We start from the raw sequence: 18,063 nt of genomic DNA on the forward strand, positions 1-18,063 counted from the left end.
AGCAAAGACAGTCAGGAATATTGTGACTCTTTGGTGACAGCAAAGAAAATATGTTCAAATTTGCAATGCAACAGGCCATAAATAGGTCAGATACAGTTGACCCTTGAACAAAGTGGGGGTTAGAGACACCAACTCCTGCATGTTTGAAAATCCTTGTATCACTTTTGACTCCCCCAGAACTTAACTACCAATAGCCCACTGTTGACCAGAAGCCATACCAATAACATGAACAGTCAGTTAACACATTTTGTAAGCTACATGTATTATATCCTGTATTCTTACAATAAGCTGGAGGAAAGAAAATGTCATTGAGAAAATCATAAGGCAGAAAAAAAATGTTTATAGTACTGGACTGTATTTATTGAAAAAACCCCGCCTCTAATTGGGCCCACATATGTCAAACCTGTCCTGTTCAAGGGTCAACTATAGTAACATGTGTAAAAGGGGAAACTGGTGATTTGTGGCCCGGAACTGCAGTTTCAACATCAGGAGTTCAACATCATGGGTCCCTGTGGCTTCAAGTTCCCCAGCTGTAGAAAATAATGTCAACAAAACCAGACTCAAAGTGAGAGATGGACAGGAACCAGGGAACCCTCTGGCTTTAAAACTGCAATGGAAATGTGAGCCCCTAAGTTTCAGGTTCCAGGGATCTGTACCCACAGGAGCCTGAGGCTAAAAAAGCCAGTCCACTGCTTCGGATGACAGCTGATGTGGAATTTGGAAAGGAGGTGCTGATGTGTTAGTCCCTTCTTGTGCAACTGAAGCCCAGAAACACATCCTGAGTCCTGGTCGCAGGACGCTGGTCTGGATGCAAGATGCTTAACTGCCTGCAAGTGAAACAAGCTTCTTAACTCCCTTCCCTGCCTTCTATCTTCTTTCGATTTTTCCCAGGCCTTAATTTTGCTAGGGCTGATGCCAGGGGATGGGGCAGCCAGTAGGATTGACGTGTTTGATGTTGACACATGAAATTAGGAAGCGGAAGAAGAGCTACTCAAACAGTAATCTTCCCCCTTCCTTGCTACCCCATGCACTGGCTATGATGAAGCAACACTAGTCCCTAGAAAGATGCTGTGGGGATTAAAACATTCTTCCTCTTGTCCACTGCCTTTGATAGCTGCAGTATTGAACACTCATTAACGCCAAAGTTCTTTTAATTGTATACAGCAACCTAAGAAGATTATACACAGCTTGACATCAAGATTATCAAAACCTCATGTGTGTATTTATCTTTATATTTATGTGTATACGAGTACACGTGTGTATATGTTGGAAGGGGGAGGCGCAAAAACTGACAACTACTTTGGGCGTTAAATTAATCGCTAACATTATTTACCATAGCCAAGATATGGAAACAACTTAAGCTCATAGATGGATGATCGCATAAACAAGTTGCAGTATATATACAAACAAGGAGATTCTGCCATTTGCGATAACGTGGATGGAATCTGAGGGCGTTAAGCTAAATGAAAAAAGAGAGAGAAAGACACATACTAGGTGATCTCACTTCTATGTAGAATCTAAAAACAAACAAACAAAACCAAAGTCACAGAAATTGGGATAAGATTAGCAGTTACTAGAGGTGAGGCAGAGGGGGAGTTTGGAGGAATAGAAGGAAGGTGGTATAACCTCCAGTTATAAAATAAATAGGTACTAGGGATATAAACGTACAACATGATGACCATAGCTAACACTGCTTCGGGAGATATAGATCTATCTATCTATCATCTATCTATTTATCTGAAAACAAGAGAGTAAATCCTAAGAGTTCTTATCTCAAGAAAAAAAATATTTTCTTTTATTTTTTGCTTTCTCTTTTTATTGTTTTCTATAAGAGATGATGGATGCTGACTAAATATATATGGTAGTTATTTCGCAATATATGTAAGTGATACATATGTAATGTATGTAAACATGTTGTGCACCTTAAGCATATACAGCATTCCATGTGACCTATATCTCAATAAAACTGGGGGGAAAAGTTATTCTGTGCCAAAAGCTTTCCTAAAGGCTTTGCACATTCACTGTGTTTACTCATTTTATCCTGACAACAACTTTGTGAAACACCTATTACTATTTTCATCAGTATTCCGTTTCTAGGGATGGGGAGGCTAAGATTGCAGAGACGTCAGGAATGGAGAGGAATTTGGATCTAGGCTGTTAGTGCTACCATTCCTGGACTGCAGGTGCTCTCTTCCTGGGGGCCTGAACCTCTAGCAATTTCTGAGTGACGTCTTTCAGGTTTTCTATGTAGAGTCTCATGGCATCTGCAAATCGTGAGAGTTTGACTTCTTCCTTGCTGATTTGGATGCCTTTTATTTCCTTTTGTTGTCTGATTGCTGAGGATTGTACTATATTAAATAGCAGTGGTGTGAGTTGATATCACTCTCTTGTTTCTGACTGTAGAGGAAAAGTTCTCAGTTTCCCTCCATTGAGGCTGATATTAGCTGTGGATTTTCCATTTAAAGTCTTTCTTTTGTTGAGGTGTAGCCCCTCTAAGACTACTCTATTGAGGGTTTTCATCATGAATGAATGTTGTGCTTTGTTAAATGCTTTTTCTGCATCTATTGAAACGATCATATGCTTCTTATCCTTTATTTCATTAATGTGGTTTATCACATTGATTGATTTGTGAATATTGAACCTTTTGCAACCCAGGAATAAATCCCCCTTGACCGTGGTGAATGATTTTATTTAATGTATTGTTGGATTAGGCTTGCTAGTATTTTACTGAGACTATCTGCATCCATGTTCATCAAGGATATTGGCTTGTAGTTCTCTTTTTAAGTGGGGTCTTTTTATGGTTTTGGTATCAGGGTAATACTGGCCTCATAGGATGAATTTGGAAGTTTTCCTTCCTTTTCTGTTCTTTGGAATAGTTTGAGAAGAATAGGTACTAACTTTTCTTTAAATGTTTGGTAGAATTTACCTGTGAAGCCATCTGGTCCTGGACTTTTGTTGGCTGAGAGTTTTCATTTTGTGTTGTTTTTACTGGTTCAATTTCTTTGCTGGTTATCAGTCTGTTCAAGTTTTCTATTTCTTCCTGTTTCAGTTTCAGTGGCTTACTTGTTTCTAGGAATTTATCCATTTCTCCTCGATGATCCAGCAATTGAGCTACTAGGCATTTGCCCAAAGAACACAAAAATACTCATTCAAAGGTATACATGCACCTCAGTGTTCACAGCAGCATTACCAACCATAGCCAAATTATGGAAACAGCTCAAGTGTCCTTTGACGAATGGATAAAGAAGATGTGGGATATTTATAGAATGGAATATTACTCAACCATCAAAAGAATAAAATCTTGCCATTTGCAATCACGTGGATGGAGCGAGCGAGTATTCCGCTAAACAAAATAAGTCAGTCAGAAAAAGACAAATACCATATGATTTCACCTGTATGTGGAATTTAAGAAACAAACAAAAAAATGACCATAGGGGGAAAAAAAGAGAGAGAGAGGCCAATCAGGAAAGAGACTCTTAATTACAGAATACAAACTGATGGTTACCAGAGGGGAGGTGGGGTGGGGGGAGGGTGTTAAGCAGGTGATGAGGATTAAGGAGGGCACTTGTGATGAGCCCCGGGTATTGCATGGAAGTGTAGAATCACTACATTGTACACTTGAAACTAATATTACACTGTATGTTAACTCACTGGAATTTAAATAAAAACTTACGGGAACCTGGGTGGCTCAGTGGGTTAAGCATCTGATTCTTGATTTTAGCTCAGGTCATGATCTCACTGTTCGTGGGTTTGAGCGTTGACAGCATGGAGGCTGCTTGAGATCCTCTCTTCTCTCTCTCTCTTTCTCTCTCTCTCAAAAAGAAATAAACTTTTAAAAAAGGACTTACAAAAATTCATTGTAGAAAATGTAACAAACAAACAAACAAATAAACAACTAAATAATACTGCATCCTCAAGGCTACCTAATTCTGCAATTCAATTTAATTCTCTAATACCGCTAAAAGAGCTTTTTCTGCAGTAGCTTCCTTGTTCAGATCTTTGCTTACAGGTACACATTGGGGGTTGGGACCTTTGCCTGTAGGATAGAAAAATGACAGATTAGGGGAATGGAATGTCACATTTCAAGACAGTCTAGGGAGAAAAAAAAAAAGATTTATAGCATTGGGTTTCTTTGACCTCTTCCTTCCTTCCTTTGAACAATGGCTGCCTGACATTCCTTCTCTCATTGACAGGCATCTACATAGTCCAAGACCAAAAGAAAATACCACACTTCTCCCCAAACTGTAAGTCTTCTGGGCATTGCAGGCACCGGGATGAGTGTGTCTGCCAGGTTGGTCGTAAAGGGTGAGCACAACTGAAATGTTAGAGAAGTTGATCAAATGTTACACAACTGAAAAAAAACTCTTCATCTCTGCAACAATTACGTAATTGTAATTGTAGCCACAATTTAATGAATAGCCACCATTGGTTGGGCATCTCACATGCTCTCACTAACCCATAAGATAACCTTATGTGTTATTATCCTCAGTTTACAGACAATGAAGCTGGAGCTTCTGATTCCCCCTCGGGCTGTCTTCACTCCAGCTACCCTGAATTTTTTTCAGTCTTTTAATTTTCCCTGCTCTTTTCCGCCAAAGATCTTTTGCATAGGCTGCTCCTTCTGATTGGATGCCATTTCCTCCACCCTGTGACTTATAATGCAGTTTAGAACTTATCTCAGAGTATAATCATATATTCATTAGTGTCATTTTTAAAGAATGTCTGTCTCCCACTTGATACTGTGAGGTCCATAAGAGTGGGGATTATAGATGCCTTTGCTCATTATCATGTCATAAGAAATTAGTACAATGCCAGGGACATGGTAGGCACTCAGTACTACAGGTTGCATTAATTAATTTGCCCAAATTCACAGGGCTAAGAGTCAAACCAACTTCTTCCTGGCTCCAAAGCCTGAACCGTCTCTATCTGTGCTGTGCAACCTCCAACATTTTCATGGCACTGTAGGAAAATAAATTGGCCTTTAATGAATAACCTACATAGAGATTCCATGGAAATGGAGCCCAGTAGACCACAGCACAACCACAGTTGCAAAATGTGGGTGTTGGTATGAATAACGTTGCAGATGCTTTCAGCTTTTGAATTTGCAGGGACTTCTCCACCTCTCTTCTGTCATAGTTGTCTGTCCATCCATCTATAGAAACCACTCTTCCTACCCTCTGCCCAACGCACCCTGAATTTCAGTGGCTGCCAGTCCATGTACTCGCTTCAGTGAATAGATGGACAGATAGATACATGTGATATAGGTACAGATGATACAGATTTGTACGCATGTCTCTCCTTTTGGAAAGGATTAAAACGGATGTTTGAATCACAGTGGAAAAATAAAACCTTCAAACTATGAATTTTTTTTTCTAAAATTGTTGTTCAGTATTCACAATCTACTTTCATTTTCCCTTTAGTTCCATCTCTCAGTTCTAATGCTGCACTTCAGTCTTGGAAGTATCGGTTTCTTGCTTTAGAGATCTTTGCCCTTTCCTGCTTGGGTCTCAGCAAACAGCAATATAGTTTTCACTTACTAAGCAACGATTACGTGTAAGGTACATAGCACTTCACCTGCATGGCCTTGAACAGTAGGACTCCCAAGGTCTCTGTCAAGCTTCTCATTGTACAGAGTAGGAAACTAGGGCTCCAAAAAGTGGAGTAACTTCTCATGGTCACACAACCAGTACGGAGCACAAGCAGAATTCAAATCACATCTGATACCAATGTCTTTCTGTTCTTTCTGCCACACTGAAAAAATAGCTAGAACATTTGAACCCAATTTAAAAGAAGTAATAAAGTCAGTCATCTCAAAGGCAGGGGCTGCTTGAACCATATGAAAACAGTAAGGGCAGATGACAAGCTACACTTACCTTTCCCTTCATTGTCTCAAGCTTTCTCTCCCCGCTTGCTTCCCATCTACACTTGCTCCTGCGTAAAGGAAACTAGGAGTGCTTGACTGGTCAATTGGAAATGTCTAAGAAACTAATTCTATATTTGAATTAAGAAAGATAAAAGATTCAGGGGCGCCTGGTGGCTCAGTCGGTGAAGTGCCCGACTCTTGATTTTGGCTCAGGTCATGATCTCACATGAAATCAAACCCTGCATTGGGTTGACATGAGCAGAGCCTGCTTAGGATGCTCTCTCCCTCCCTCTCTCTCTGCCCCTCCCCTGCTCATGTGCTTGTGCATTCTCCCTCTCTCAAACATAATTAATTAATTAATTAATTAATTAAAAGATAGAAAAATAGAAAGTAAATATCATGTACCTTCTTCATAACAAGTGCTTTACAAACATTGACCCATTTACAACAATGCAAAGAACACTATTCACATTTTGTAGGTGAGGGACACTTGGACAGGTTAAGAAACTAAAGCTCATCATTTTCTTGTGAGTCATTTCTGTTCCCTTTATAAACTTTTTCTGGCCAATTTCCTCCACATTCATATTTCAATCACCAGCTAAATGCTGATTACTCCCCAAATGTACTATTCTAGGTCCCACGCATCTCTTTGTTCCCAACCAACAATTCTCAACTTTTTTAGTTACTTGAAATCTCTTTACATTTTTCCACATTATTGACAACCCCAAAGAATTTGGCTTACGTAGATTATATTTATAGATGTTTACTGTGTTAGAAATTAAAACTGAGAAAAAAATCAATTTACCTGTTAATTTATTTAAAAATATAAATTCACTACATGTCAATTCTATATTATCAAAAATGGCTATATTTTCCCAAACAAACAAACAAAAAATGTACTGAAGAAAATGTCACTGTTTTGTAGTTGGCAAATCTCTTTTCTATCTAACTTAATAGAAATAAGTCTTTTTTTTTCAGTCTTTCAATTTTCAGTCATTAAATTTTAATTTTATGTGTCTGCATTTAATTCTCCTATCTGTTTCTGCATTTAACCTGCTACGATATTGACAAAAACTGGCATCATACGCATATATAGTTAGAAAGAGGAGTATTTTAATAGCCCCTCCTTTTTATTCTAAGTAATAAACAGACACTACCCAGAAGATACATAATTACATTACTAAAGTGTTTAACCTTGCTCCACCAGTATGTTGTGAATTACTTGATGTCACAGGAATTTGTCCCGGGAAGGATGCAAACAGGATATGTTCCAGGAGCTACTTACAGTGGGTGCAGCCAACATAAGCTCAACCACGTCCTGTTTTCTGAAACTATACAAGCACCTATGCCTAAGATATATGACCATATGTAGCTAGAGTTATCAGGGGATAGAAAAACAGTTGTGAGAGTTTGAGAACTTTTTAAAAATCAGTTAATTTATTTTGAGAGAGAGAGAGAGAGAGAGGGAATCCCAAGCAGGTTCCGTGCTGTCAGCATGGAGCCCAATGTGGGGTTCTATCTCACGAACTGTGAGATCACAACCTGAACTGAAATCAAGAGTCGGGCGCTTAACTGACTGAGCCACCCAGGTGCCCCAGAGTATGAGAACTTTTAAATGAAAAACTAAAAGAGAAAAAAAACAAAACAAAACATACACACACTTAGTTACTTCTACATGTGACTGCTGTGTCAAGTGTGTGTTATAAGCAACAGGGTGGTTTCGATATATGCGAGATGATGGGAGCTATCCAAAGTGTGGTCCCTTAGCAATAATACAGACAGGGGTCAAGAACACATCACTCACAGTCTGAATAAATGAGAACTGTGTTACTTATTTAACATTCATATGTCCCTGATTTCCTAGCAAATTCCTTTTTTTTTTTTTAATATGGAATGCTTCATGATTTTGTGTGTCATCCTTGCACAGGGGCCATGCTAATCTTCTCTGTATCGTTCCAATCCTAGCAGATTCCTAAATTCATGGATTCTGCCCAGAAAGCAGACCAAATGTTATGGTTTTTCTTTCAAAATATGGTCACTATTACAATACACCATTAAAGAATGTCCAGGCTGTGACTTGACTTTCAGTATCATTCCACTGCTTATACGGAGATGTAAGAACATTGACCTTAACTGCTTATATGGTGTTATTATTATTATTACTATTGCAGTTATTTTATTCATCTTTTTCCAAAACTGGAAGAATGTGAAGTGTGTGTGCATACTCTGGGGGGAGAAGGAATGAAGAAACAGAATGATATACAAATCCAATTGACTAACTGCCATATTTAGGAAAAAAGCAATCACTGTCACATTCTATTGGATGTCTTTATGCTTATACACAATTACCAATATTAAAAGGCAGTAACATTTGGAGTGGGAGAATGATGACTGCTTATTCCATTTGAAAAGGACTCTCCATTCCTTTAAAGAGTCCATTTATGGGGCATCTGGGTGGCTCAGTCGGTTAAGCATTCAACTTCTGCTCAGGTCATGATCTCATGATTTGTGGGTTCAAGTGCTGTGCTGATAGCTCAGAGCCTGGAGCCTGCTTTGCATTCCGTGGCTCCCTCTTTCTCTGCCGCTCCCCCACTCACCTTCTGCCTCTGTCTCTGTCTCTCTCTCCCAAGAATAAATAAAAACCTTACAAAAATAAAAATAAAAAAATAAAGAGTACATTTATCTGTTAAACAAAAATGTTGAGGCTCCCACCTCTTAAAATCTATCAAAACACCATCATGCCTTAGGTTTCTTTCTGTTACTGAATTTTGAAAGTATGTGTGTTTTGAAATCGCTTCTCTCCTGTGGCAGAGAAGACTGAATGAGGTCCATGTCCATGTTGACGATTGTGGCTTCTTGAGGGCAGAGACTGTCTTGTGCATCTCTATGTGGCCATCTCTGCATCTGCCTGGCACACAGCAGTTTTTCAATGACTGGGTAATTTGAATTCTCTCCACTGGCCATTACACTGTTGAAAAACAGTGTCTATTGAAAGTGAGAAACTTTCTCTTAAAGAGGAAAAGTGCTTAGAAATAGAAATTATTGGGGCACCTGGGTGGCTCAGTTGGTTAAGCATACGACTTCAGCTCAGGTCATGATCTCACGGTCCGTGAGTTCGAGCCCCATGTCAGGCTCTGTGCTGACAGCTCAGAGCCTGGAGCCCGTTTCAGATTCTGTGTCTCCCTCTCTCTCTGCCCCTCCCCTGTTCATGCTCTGTCTCTCTCTGTCTCAAAAATAAATAAACGTTAAAAAAATTTTTTTAAATAAAAAATAAATAGAAATTATTTGGATCATTCTCAATATTATTTTTCACCGTTCAAGTTGTGAACGCAGTTGTGTGGCATTTATCCCCATCATGAAGACGAATCATAGCCTGATTCAAAAGTTACTGTTCAGCCTGCAATGCAACAACAGAGGGTGAGCCTTTCTAAAAATTCATCAACTATGGGGCGCCCAGTGGCTCAGCCAGTTAAGCATCTGACTTCAACTCAGGTCATGATCTCACGGTTCATAAGTTTGAGCCCCATGTCAGGTTCTGTGCTGGCAGCTCAGAGCCTGGAGCCTGTTTCGAATTCTGTGTCTTCCTCTCTCTCTTCCCCTCCCCCACTCATGCTCTGTCTCTCTCTGTCTCTCAAAAATGAATAAATATTAAAAAAAATTGTTTTAATTCATCAACTATGTAAAAGTTTTTAAATGACCCAATCATCAAAAATAGCATGGCCTTAATTAAACTTTGGGAAGAATTTTAAAAGGGAATTTCTCCTCCCTTATCTTATCTTTCTCAACAAAGAAAAATTTTTATTTTTTTAAATCAAAGTTCGAAAGCCTTTGTTTTCATAGGAAATAAATTACATGTTCCTTAATCTAAATAGGAAATGATGGTTTACTCCTCAAGTTCAAGACAAATGTCAGGATTTTTCCCAGAGAATTAATATTATCATTGTTGTAATTTACTAAGATTTTGAACGTAAAAATTCCCAATTGTTAAATATATTTATTTTAAGCATTACATATTGGAAAAGTAATTTACCATGTTGCCTCATTATGAATGGCTGGCTTCCTTAATAAGGCAATCCAGTTTGGTTTTTACTGGGAGTCCCTTCAATGTTTAGAGTTGTGCTGCTTCCTTTTTTATTTCACTTAGTGCCTAGCATAGGCCTCAAGTACAGCTTCAGATACAAAATGAGGTGTGAGGTCACGAAACAAACTGATAAGAATGACCCACAGCAATTGGGTCACACAGTATTAGAATCAGGTAATTTCTTGTTCTTCGTGTATTTTCCTCAAGTTACAATCATCTCTAAATATTTTTCAGGAGTGATATAGTGGTCTGTGGAAATGACCTAACCTAATTATAACCCACATCTCTTTTTTTTCCTCCTTTTCTGTTCTATTGCTATGGGTCATTGTATTCCTGCAACAGAATTGTAGTAGAAACACAACGTAATCTAAGTATTCCTTCCGACTTTCAATTAATGATATATTGGCATGCATGCATGTTTGTATTTGTGTATATGACAAAACACACCAGATGTATTCATTAGATTGTACTCTAAAAAAAACCACCTCAAAACTTAGTGGCTTAGCACAACCACCATTGAAATAGCTCATAGTTCTATGGGTTGGCAATGTGGGCTGGGCTCAGCTGGACGGTGTTTCTGCTGTTCTCAGCTGCACTCATTTCTGGGTCTTTAGTCAGCTGCAGATTAGCTTAGTGGCTCTGCCTTTAGGCTGTCAGCTATGGTAATGGAGCAACTGGGCCAAGGGTCTCTCCTCATCCCACAGGCTAGCCCAGCCTTGTTCATATGGTGGTTCTGACTTGAAGAGCCCACCAAAGCTTAATCAACAGAGTAACTCCCGTGGCCCAGCTGATTTTCAACTTTCTGCTTATATCACTTGGTACTGACCCTTTGACCAAAGCAAGTCACATGTCCAAACCCAGAACCAGTTTAGAAACATCCTTCCAAAGAATATAGGGAGGCATGAACAAAGCAGAGCTATTCCTGTAGTCAATCTAGCACTCAGTTGAGTACCCTAAAAGAAGGTATTAACGAAGAAAACTATCTCCTCTTAGGAGACTTTCTCCCCTAGACCTGAAGTCAATTGATAACATGGATGAACCTGCTGGCCTAGGAGAAATTGCCAACAACAATGGTTAATGGTGAAATCACAAAATATAAACTAAATCATTATTATGCTATAGTGAGCAGCTATTTATGGTATTATAAGGCTAGACTAATCGAGAACATTTGAGAAAAAAAATGATGATCAAATTGTACTTCCAGACATTAAGCTGTACCATAAAGTTAGAATAATAAGAAACTAATGCCAGTATAGCTACATAGATGAATGAAATGAAACGTAAATTCTAGACTCGTGTTAAAAATATATATATACCTTAATACTTGCTAAAAGTATCATTTCAAGTTGGGAAAAAAGTAGATTTGTATTTATATACTCAACATGTATTTTTTAAGCCACTATTATTTGTTCCTCTACCAGTGTTTCTTAAACTTCTGACATGGGCCTAACATTGTTTTAGGCACAGAAGACAGAGCCATGAACCCAGAGGTCAAAGTTCCCGTTTTCTTAGAGCTAAAGTTTTAATGAAAGGAGACATAAAATAAACAAATCACCCAAAACAATAAATACATGCTCAGTAATAAAACAGTAAAATGAATTCAGATGGTGATAATTGCCATTAGGACAATAAAATAAGGGACTGTGTTAGAGAAATATTGGAGGCCTTATTAGGATATGATGGCCATGGAAGGTCTCTCTGAGGTGGTAACATATAAGAAAAACCAGAAAAATGAAACCAGCTGTGTTGAGAGCTGAGCTTTCTGACAGAGACAATGATAAGAGCAAAGGAAATGAGGCCTGGTCTGTTTCAGGAACAAAAATCAAGCCAGAGCAGCAACTATAGAGTCAGGACCAGGGAAACAGAATCAATCAAGTAAAAGAAATAGGGAAGAATTTGGTCACGGGAGCCTCTGAGGCCATGGAAAGGAGTTCAGATTTAGATTTTCTCCTGGATGTGGGGGTCAACCAGCAGAAAGGTTTTCAGCAAAGGAAATCAGAGGTAGTATTGTGATCTGATTTTTGTCTGTAGAAGATGTTGCTGGTTGCGGGTGGAGAATGGACATAGTGAGACAAGAGTGAAGGCAACGACCAATTAGGAGGACATTGCAGTGTTTGAGGAAGAAGTGATCCTGGCCTAATTTAGGGGGTAGTGAAGATACAGAGACTAAGATACAACATCAGGACTTGCTGATTTACTGGGAGTGGATGAAGGGAAAGAAAGGAGTCAAAAGTGACTATTAAACATTTGACCTGAGCGACCATGAGCCTGACAGTCACTGTGCTATATTTTGGGGATAAAATGGAGAATAAGACATAGTCCTTGCCTTGTGGAGTTTGTAATCTATATTATTTAATAAATGTTACTTGGTTAATAAACTACTAGTTTAGAAAAATTGTTAGATTTAAATATCACGGTTTTTCAGAAATATAGATCAATGGAACAGAGAACCCAGAAATGGACCCAAAAATGTATGGCCAACTAATCTTTGACAAGATAGGAAAGAATGTCCAATGGAAAAAAGGCAGTCTCTTCAAAAAATAGTGTTGGGAAAACTGGACAGTGACATACAGAAGAATGAAACTGGACCACTTTCTTACACCATACACAAAAATAAATTCAAAATGGAATAAAGACCTACATGTGAGACAGGAAACCATCAAAATCCTAGAGAAGAGAACAACCTCTTTGACCTTGACCACAGCAACTTCTTACTAGACATGTCTCTGGAGGCCAGGGAAACAAAAGCAAAAATAAACTATTGGGACCTCATGAAGATAAAAATCTTCTGCACAGTGAAGGAAACAATCAGCAAAACTAAACGGCAATGGGAGAAGATATTTGCAAATGACATGTAAGTAAAGGGTTAGTATCCAAAATCCATAAAGAACTTATCAAACTCAACACCCAAAAAAACAAATAATCCAGTGAGGAAATTGGCAAAAGATATGAACAGACACTTTTCCAAAGAAGTCATCCAGATGGCAAGCAGACACGTGAAAATATACTCAACATCACTCATCACTAGGGAAATACAAATCAAAACCACAATGAGATAGCACCTCGCATCTGTCAGAATGGCTAACATTAACAACTCAGGCAACAGCAGATGTTGGCGAGGATATGGAGAAAGGGGAATCCTCCTGCACTGTTGGTGGCAATGCAAACTGGTGCAGCCACTCTAGAAAACAATATGGAGGCTCCTCAAGAAGTTAAAAATAGAACTAACCTATGACCCAGCAACTGTACTACTAGGTTTTTATCCAAAGGACACAAAAAAATGCTGATTTGAAGGGGCACATGTACCCCAATGTGTATAACAGCACTGTCAACAATAGCCAAATTATGGAAAGAGCCCAAATGCTCATCAATTGATGAATGGATAAAGATATGGCATATATATTCATGGTATATATATACAATGGAATATTACCCGGTGATAAAAAGGAATAAAATCTTGCCATTTGCAACAATGTGTATTATGCTAAGTGAAATAAGTCAGTCAGAGAAAGACAAATACCATATGATTTCACTCATGTGGAATTTAGGAAACAAAACAGATGAAAATATGGGAAAGGAAGGAAAAAATAAAATAAGATAAAAACAGAGAGGAAGGCAAACCATGAGAGACTCTTAAATATAGAGAACAAACTGAGGGTTGCTGGAGGGGAGGTAGGGATGGGCTAAATGGGTGATAGGTATTAAGGAGGGCACTTGTTGGGATGAGCACTGGGTGTTATATGTAAATGATGAATCACTAAATTCTACTCCTGAAACCAAAAAATAAAAAAAATAAATAAAAAGCACAGTTTTACATCACAAAGTCTAGATGTGTTGAATGTTAAATTTAATATATGAATAATATCTAAATAAATAAGCTAGAAGAAAATAAATATGCATACTTATATACTTCAAGGACAGGAAAGCTTTTTAACAGATGTAACTGATAAGGAAAAATATTAATAGATTGAATACTGAAATTTTCAAACTTTTGAATGTAAAAACATCTACAATAAACAAAATTAAAAAGCAAGTAATACTTGTGAAATATATTCATAGCATATACGATGAAGAGTTGATGTGCCTAATAAATCAATATGGAAAAGATGAGCAAAGAATACAATAAGTAAAATAAGCAAAAATACAGGGTAAATCTATAGAAGGAATTTAATCTTACAGAAAATCAATAACGTACATATTTAAAATAGGACTTGATTGGTAAATAAAAAAATGAGAAGAATCTAGGAGTTATCCTAGGGGTATAAAGTTGACATTTTTTGGAAAGAAATTCTTTAAAAATACACAATTCCCTCTGAGTTGGCAGTTTCATTTTTGGAAATGTATCTAAAAGGCATGATCACGGTTGTGTGCTGCTATATATAAACATTTACTGCAGTCTTGTTTACAGTAATATAAATTTCTCACAATAAAGAACTGATTAAATAATACCTTATATGGTGTAATATAGTGCAGCTAGTTAAAATCACATTGCAGGAAAAAAACAACCGACTGACATATGGTAGATAGTTCATAATATGTTTTATGTGATAGAATCAGGTTATAAAACATCAAGCCAAAGTTAATTGCATTTTGGTAAATACCTGTAGAGAAACTACATCAATGAAGACATACACCAAATTGTTTATATATTTGAGTGTTGGGATCGTGGGTGACTTTTTCTTCTACATGTCTGTGATTTGCAACTTTCCACATTGCACATGTGTAACTATATATGTTTTATATTACAAAATTTAAAAAAGGTATATATTTATGGAAGGGTAAGTACTCGAAAATAAAATGAGTCACTGAGCCTCTAACTAAAGGTAACTAGTTGGAAACCAGAAGTCAGAATAAAGGCTTCAAGGATGCTTGTGATAAAAAATGCAAAACAAAGGTGCCCTGATATTGATAATAAGCAAATGATCCCCATAAGAGTGCAGGCAGTGAAGGTGAAGCATAAACTTAGACAAAGAAGTTCTGGAGTCTGGAGGCTAGAGACACTGTGGGGCCCGTTAGCCATCATTCAAAGGTCAGTCCATACAGCAGGGGATTATGGGGCCAACTAATCAAGTTAACACCCACAAGTAATCCCAACTTACACTGACCTCATATTCGAGGTTATAGAAGCTTTGACTGTGATCTAATAAGCCCCTTGCTTGATTCTGTTCAGTTTATTAAAATAACCCCCCAACGTGATAAAACTCATCATTCCTGACCTTCACACACAAGTTAAACAGATAAACTGTCTGACCTTTTGAACATACAGAATCCTTAAAACACTCCATTGATCAAACAGGTAACCTGTAAATCTAGAAAAATGGTCTATGACTTTGACATTTGAATTCAAAGGACACCAGAGGTCACATGCGCCTGCTGAACTCATTGTTGAATTATATTGAAATTCTTTTGAGGACTCTAAGGTTTACACTTGTAAAATAACTTTTTTAAAAAATTATCAATAGTTGCTTTACATGGGAAACATAAATGAACAATGATACTAAAAAGTTTGTGTGTGTGTGTGTGCGCGTGTGTGTGTGTGTGTGTGTGTGTGTGTAAATAAAAGCACTTTGCATTTCCACAGTATCTGTCATTGGAGGGTCTCTAAGTCTTTGGTGCCCATTTTGAAATTGGAGGTACTGAGGGAAAGCAAAGTCCCCAAATTCCAGTCAGTAGCCTAATGACTAAATAACTCTTTAATTCCTCTTTTGTACTTCATTACAACAGTTTTTGAACGTTGATACTTACAAGATTCTTCTTTGGAACTTAAAAAAAAAAAAAGTATCAGTGCCTGCGGTCTATCCAGACCTACTAGATCAGAGAGGCTCACCGGTGCGGAGGCGCAAGGCGTGCGGGTTCGGCGAGTTACAGAAGTGGTTCTGGTGTGCCCTGAGGTGTGAGAACCACTAGTCTGGGTGAAAAGGTGCCGGCAGGGAAGGAGCTGGCAATAGAACAAGGAAAAGAAAACTGAGACATTTCTAATTCAAAGCGAACATTTTTAAAAGAAGGACGTGTGAATAATGACATTCCTTCCCAGGTAGTGTCATTTCTTAGGGACCCTTCACCTGTAATCTGGGCACAGAGTCGAGGTTAGAGTCAGTCCAATTCAGTGGGTAATGTCAATTCACTTCTCACGATGTGTGTCAGGGAGCAAAGGAGTGTTCCTATCAGCTGCCCCTAAGAAAGAAAGTAAACACTCCCAACATGCACTGAGGTAAAGGGAGTGGCTCAGGTTTCTTACACGTCCCTGCTCTGGCGAAAAGGGGTAATAATTAACAGCTCCTGGGGCTCGATGATCCTGCGGAGGGCACTGCCAGGTGCAGAGCTGAGCAGCACGGGGCGTCGGGTCGCCCCTCCTCCACACTTGGCTCCGACCTCCAGGACAGGTGAGGGAGCCCTGCCTTTCCAAAGGACGCTCGGAATTGGTGAATCTGTGACTGAGCAGGGGAACAAACTCTCCGGAGCAAGTTCAGCTCAACAACTCAGGTAAAAAGCCTTCTCCTGGTAAAAAGCCTTCTCCTGGTAAAAAGCCTTCTCCTGGTGTGAATAACAGGTGACATATGGGCCTGGGGAAAAGAACCCCTCTAATCCACCCCCCGCCCCAGGTCAGGTTGAGGACACGTTATTAGAAAGCGGCATCCACGGGCAGCCAAGTTGAATGTAGGCATGCATCAGACCAGTTGAAACTCAGACATTGCTTTTCCTTTTTGATCGTTTTCAGAATACCCTTTCCTGACGCAGGTAAGCATGTGGGGAGGAGGGAAAGGCACGAACTGAAGTGTGGCCACTGAAGCCCTTCTCCCTTTCCTCAAGGGAAATAGCTCAAAGAGCGCTTTATCTGGAATTGCACTTAACCCTCACATCCCCCTTTCTCTTGAATCAGCGGACTTGAAAGGTCCTTTTAAGTGAGGGTTCCGCTAAACTTTCCACTCAGAAACTACAGAGCTACAGAGACATATCCCTCCAAAAATTGAAAACGATTTCTGCTATAATTTAAGAGTTCACCAAACAATGAATGAATGAATAAGCATAATTAAATGGGAGCCCATGAGTTAAGGATACAAGTTCTGAAGCAGGAGAGCCTTAAGTTCAAATCCTGGCTTTGCCACTTATTAGTTTGTCCTGTAGCAAGTACTTAACCTAGCCAAGCCTCAGTTTGTCATCTGTAAAACAAGCCCCATAACAGGATATGCCAATGGGGCTTTGATGGGAATTAAACACTTAGCAAGCATCCTATAAGTGGTACCTCCAGTTAGGATTAAGAAATTAGCAGTTCTGCCAAAAGGGCCAGATCAGGGAGGGTGAGCTAAGCTGGGGAGACCAGACAGTGTGGAGGTGGTAAAGATTAACTGGTTTCCAGAGAATGGGTCTCGGACACATGAGCGGATGGCCAGTGGGCAAAGAACTACCTCTGTGAACAGCAATGAAATCATCTGGCTTCTTGCTCCTTTTCAAATAGTGTACATAGTGGCAAATTCAAAATTATCTGCTACTCAATCACTTTTGCTTTGGAAAAGTCACGTTCATTTTAACTGTTATTTCTAAGCAGAAAATATAATTTTGTAGTAGGAGACTTACACACAACCCCAGATTGTGCAACCTGTGACATTTAGTTTTATAAGACAGATAACCCTTGAATGACTTTGATAAAATAGACCATGGTAGCACCCATATTGGATTGTTTGTATTGAAGTGATATAGACTTTCGTTTGTGTTTATGGACAGAAGCATACAAGAACAATACCTGTGTTTGTTGGTCTTCACCTCTGAACTTAAATTACAGGGAAGTGACCTTTATGAAATTTTATTTAAAGGGCACTTTTGTTAATGTTGCTGTTAGTTTTATATTAATGTTGGTAATTTCAAGAAGGGAACAAACTTAGAAGTTGCAACTAGCAACGTATTTTCATTGATGACATTTTATATTTTCATTACATTAATATACATTTAAATGGTTTGCAGTTGATCCCAGCTTAATATCATCATTGTTTTGATGGATTCTTATTTCAAACTGCAGATTTGAGATTCTCCAATGTACTTATAATTGGATATTTGCTAGAATTCTAAAGCCAACCAAACTGAGCTTTACTATGTTATTGTCCTCTGGGTCTTAATTGTGTTA

At 38.6% G+C, this 18,063-nt stretch overlaps 1 protein-coding gene and 1 non-coding gene across 4 annotated transcripts in view; one reads left to right on the top strand and one right to left on the bottom strand.

Annotated features, from left to right (window-relative positions):
- Positions 1–7,745: 7,745 nt before the first annotated feature.
- On the bottom strand, positions 7,746–7,848 carry LOC128776741 (U6 spliceosomal RNA). Its single transcript, XR_008421919.1, has one exon. It is a non-coding gene; the product is annotated as a U6 spliceosomal RNA (small nuclear RNA).
- Positions 7,849–16,204: 8,356 nt separating this feature from the next.
- RASSF6 (Ras association domain family member 6) overlaps positions 16,205–18,063 on the top strand; it is a 48,710-nt gene continuing 46,851 nt past the window's right edge. For all 3 annotated transcript variants that reach the window (XM_019467704.2, XM_019467708.2, XM_019467709.2), the window contains exon 1: positions 16,205–16,427. In XM_019467704.2, coding sequence (XP_019323249.1) covers positions 16,234–16,427 — 194 coding nt within the window. In that variant the 5' untranslated portion in view covers positions 16,205–16,233. The remainder of the gene's footprint in view (positions 16,428–18,063) is intronic.

The sequence above is a fragment of the Panthera pardus genome, unplaced genomic scaffold (genome assembly GCF_024362965.1).
Source record: "Panthera pardus isolate Hobbes unplaced genomic scaffold, ASM2436296v1 HiC_scaffold_13, whole genome shotgun sequence".
Taxonomy (NCBI): Eukaryota; Metazoa; Chordata; class Mammalia; order Carnivora; family Felidae; genus Panthera; species Panthera pardus.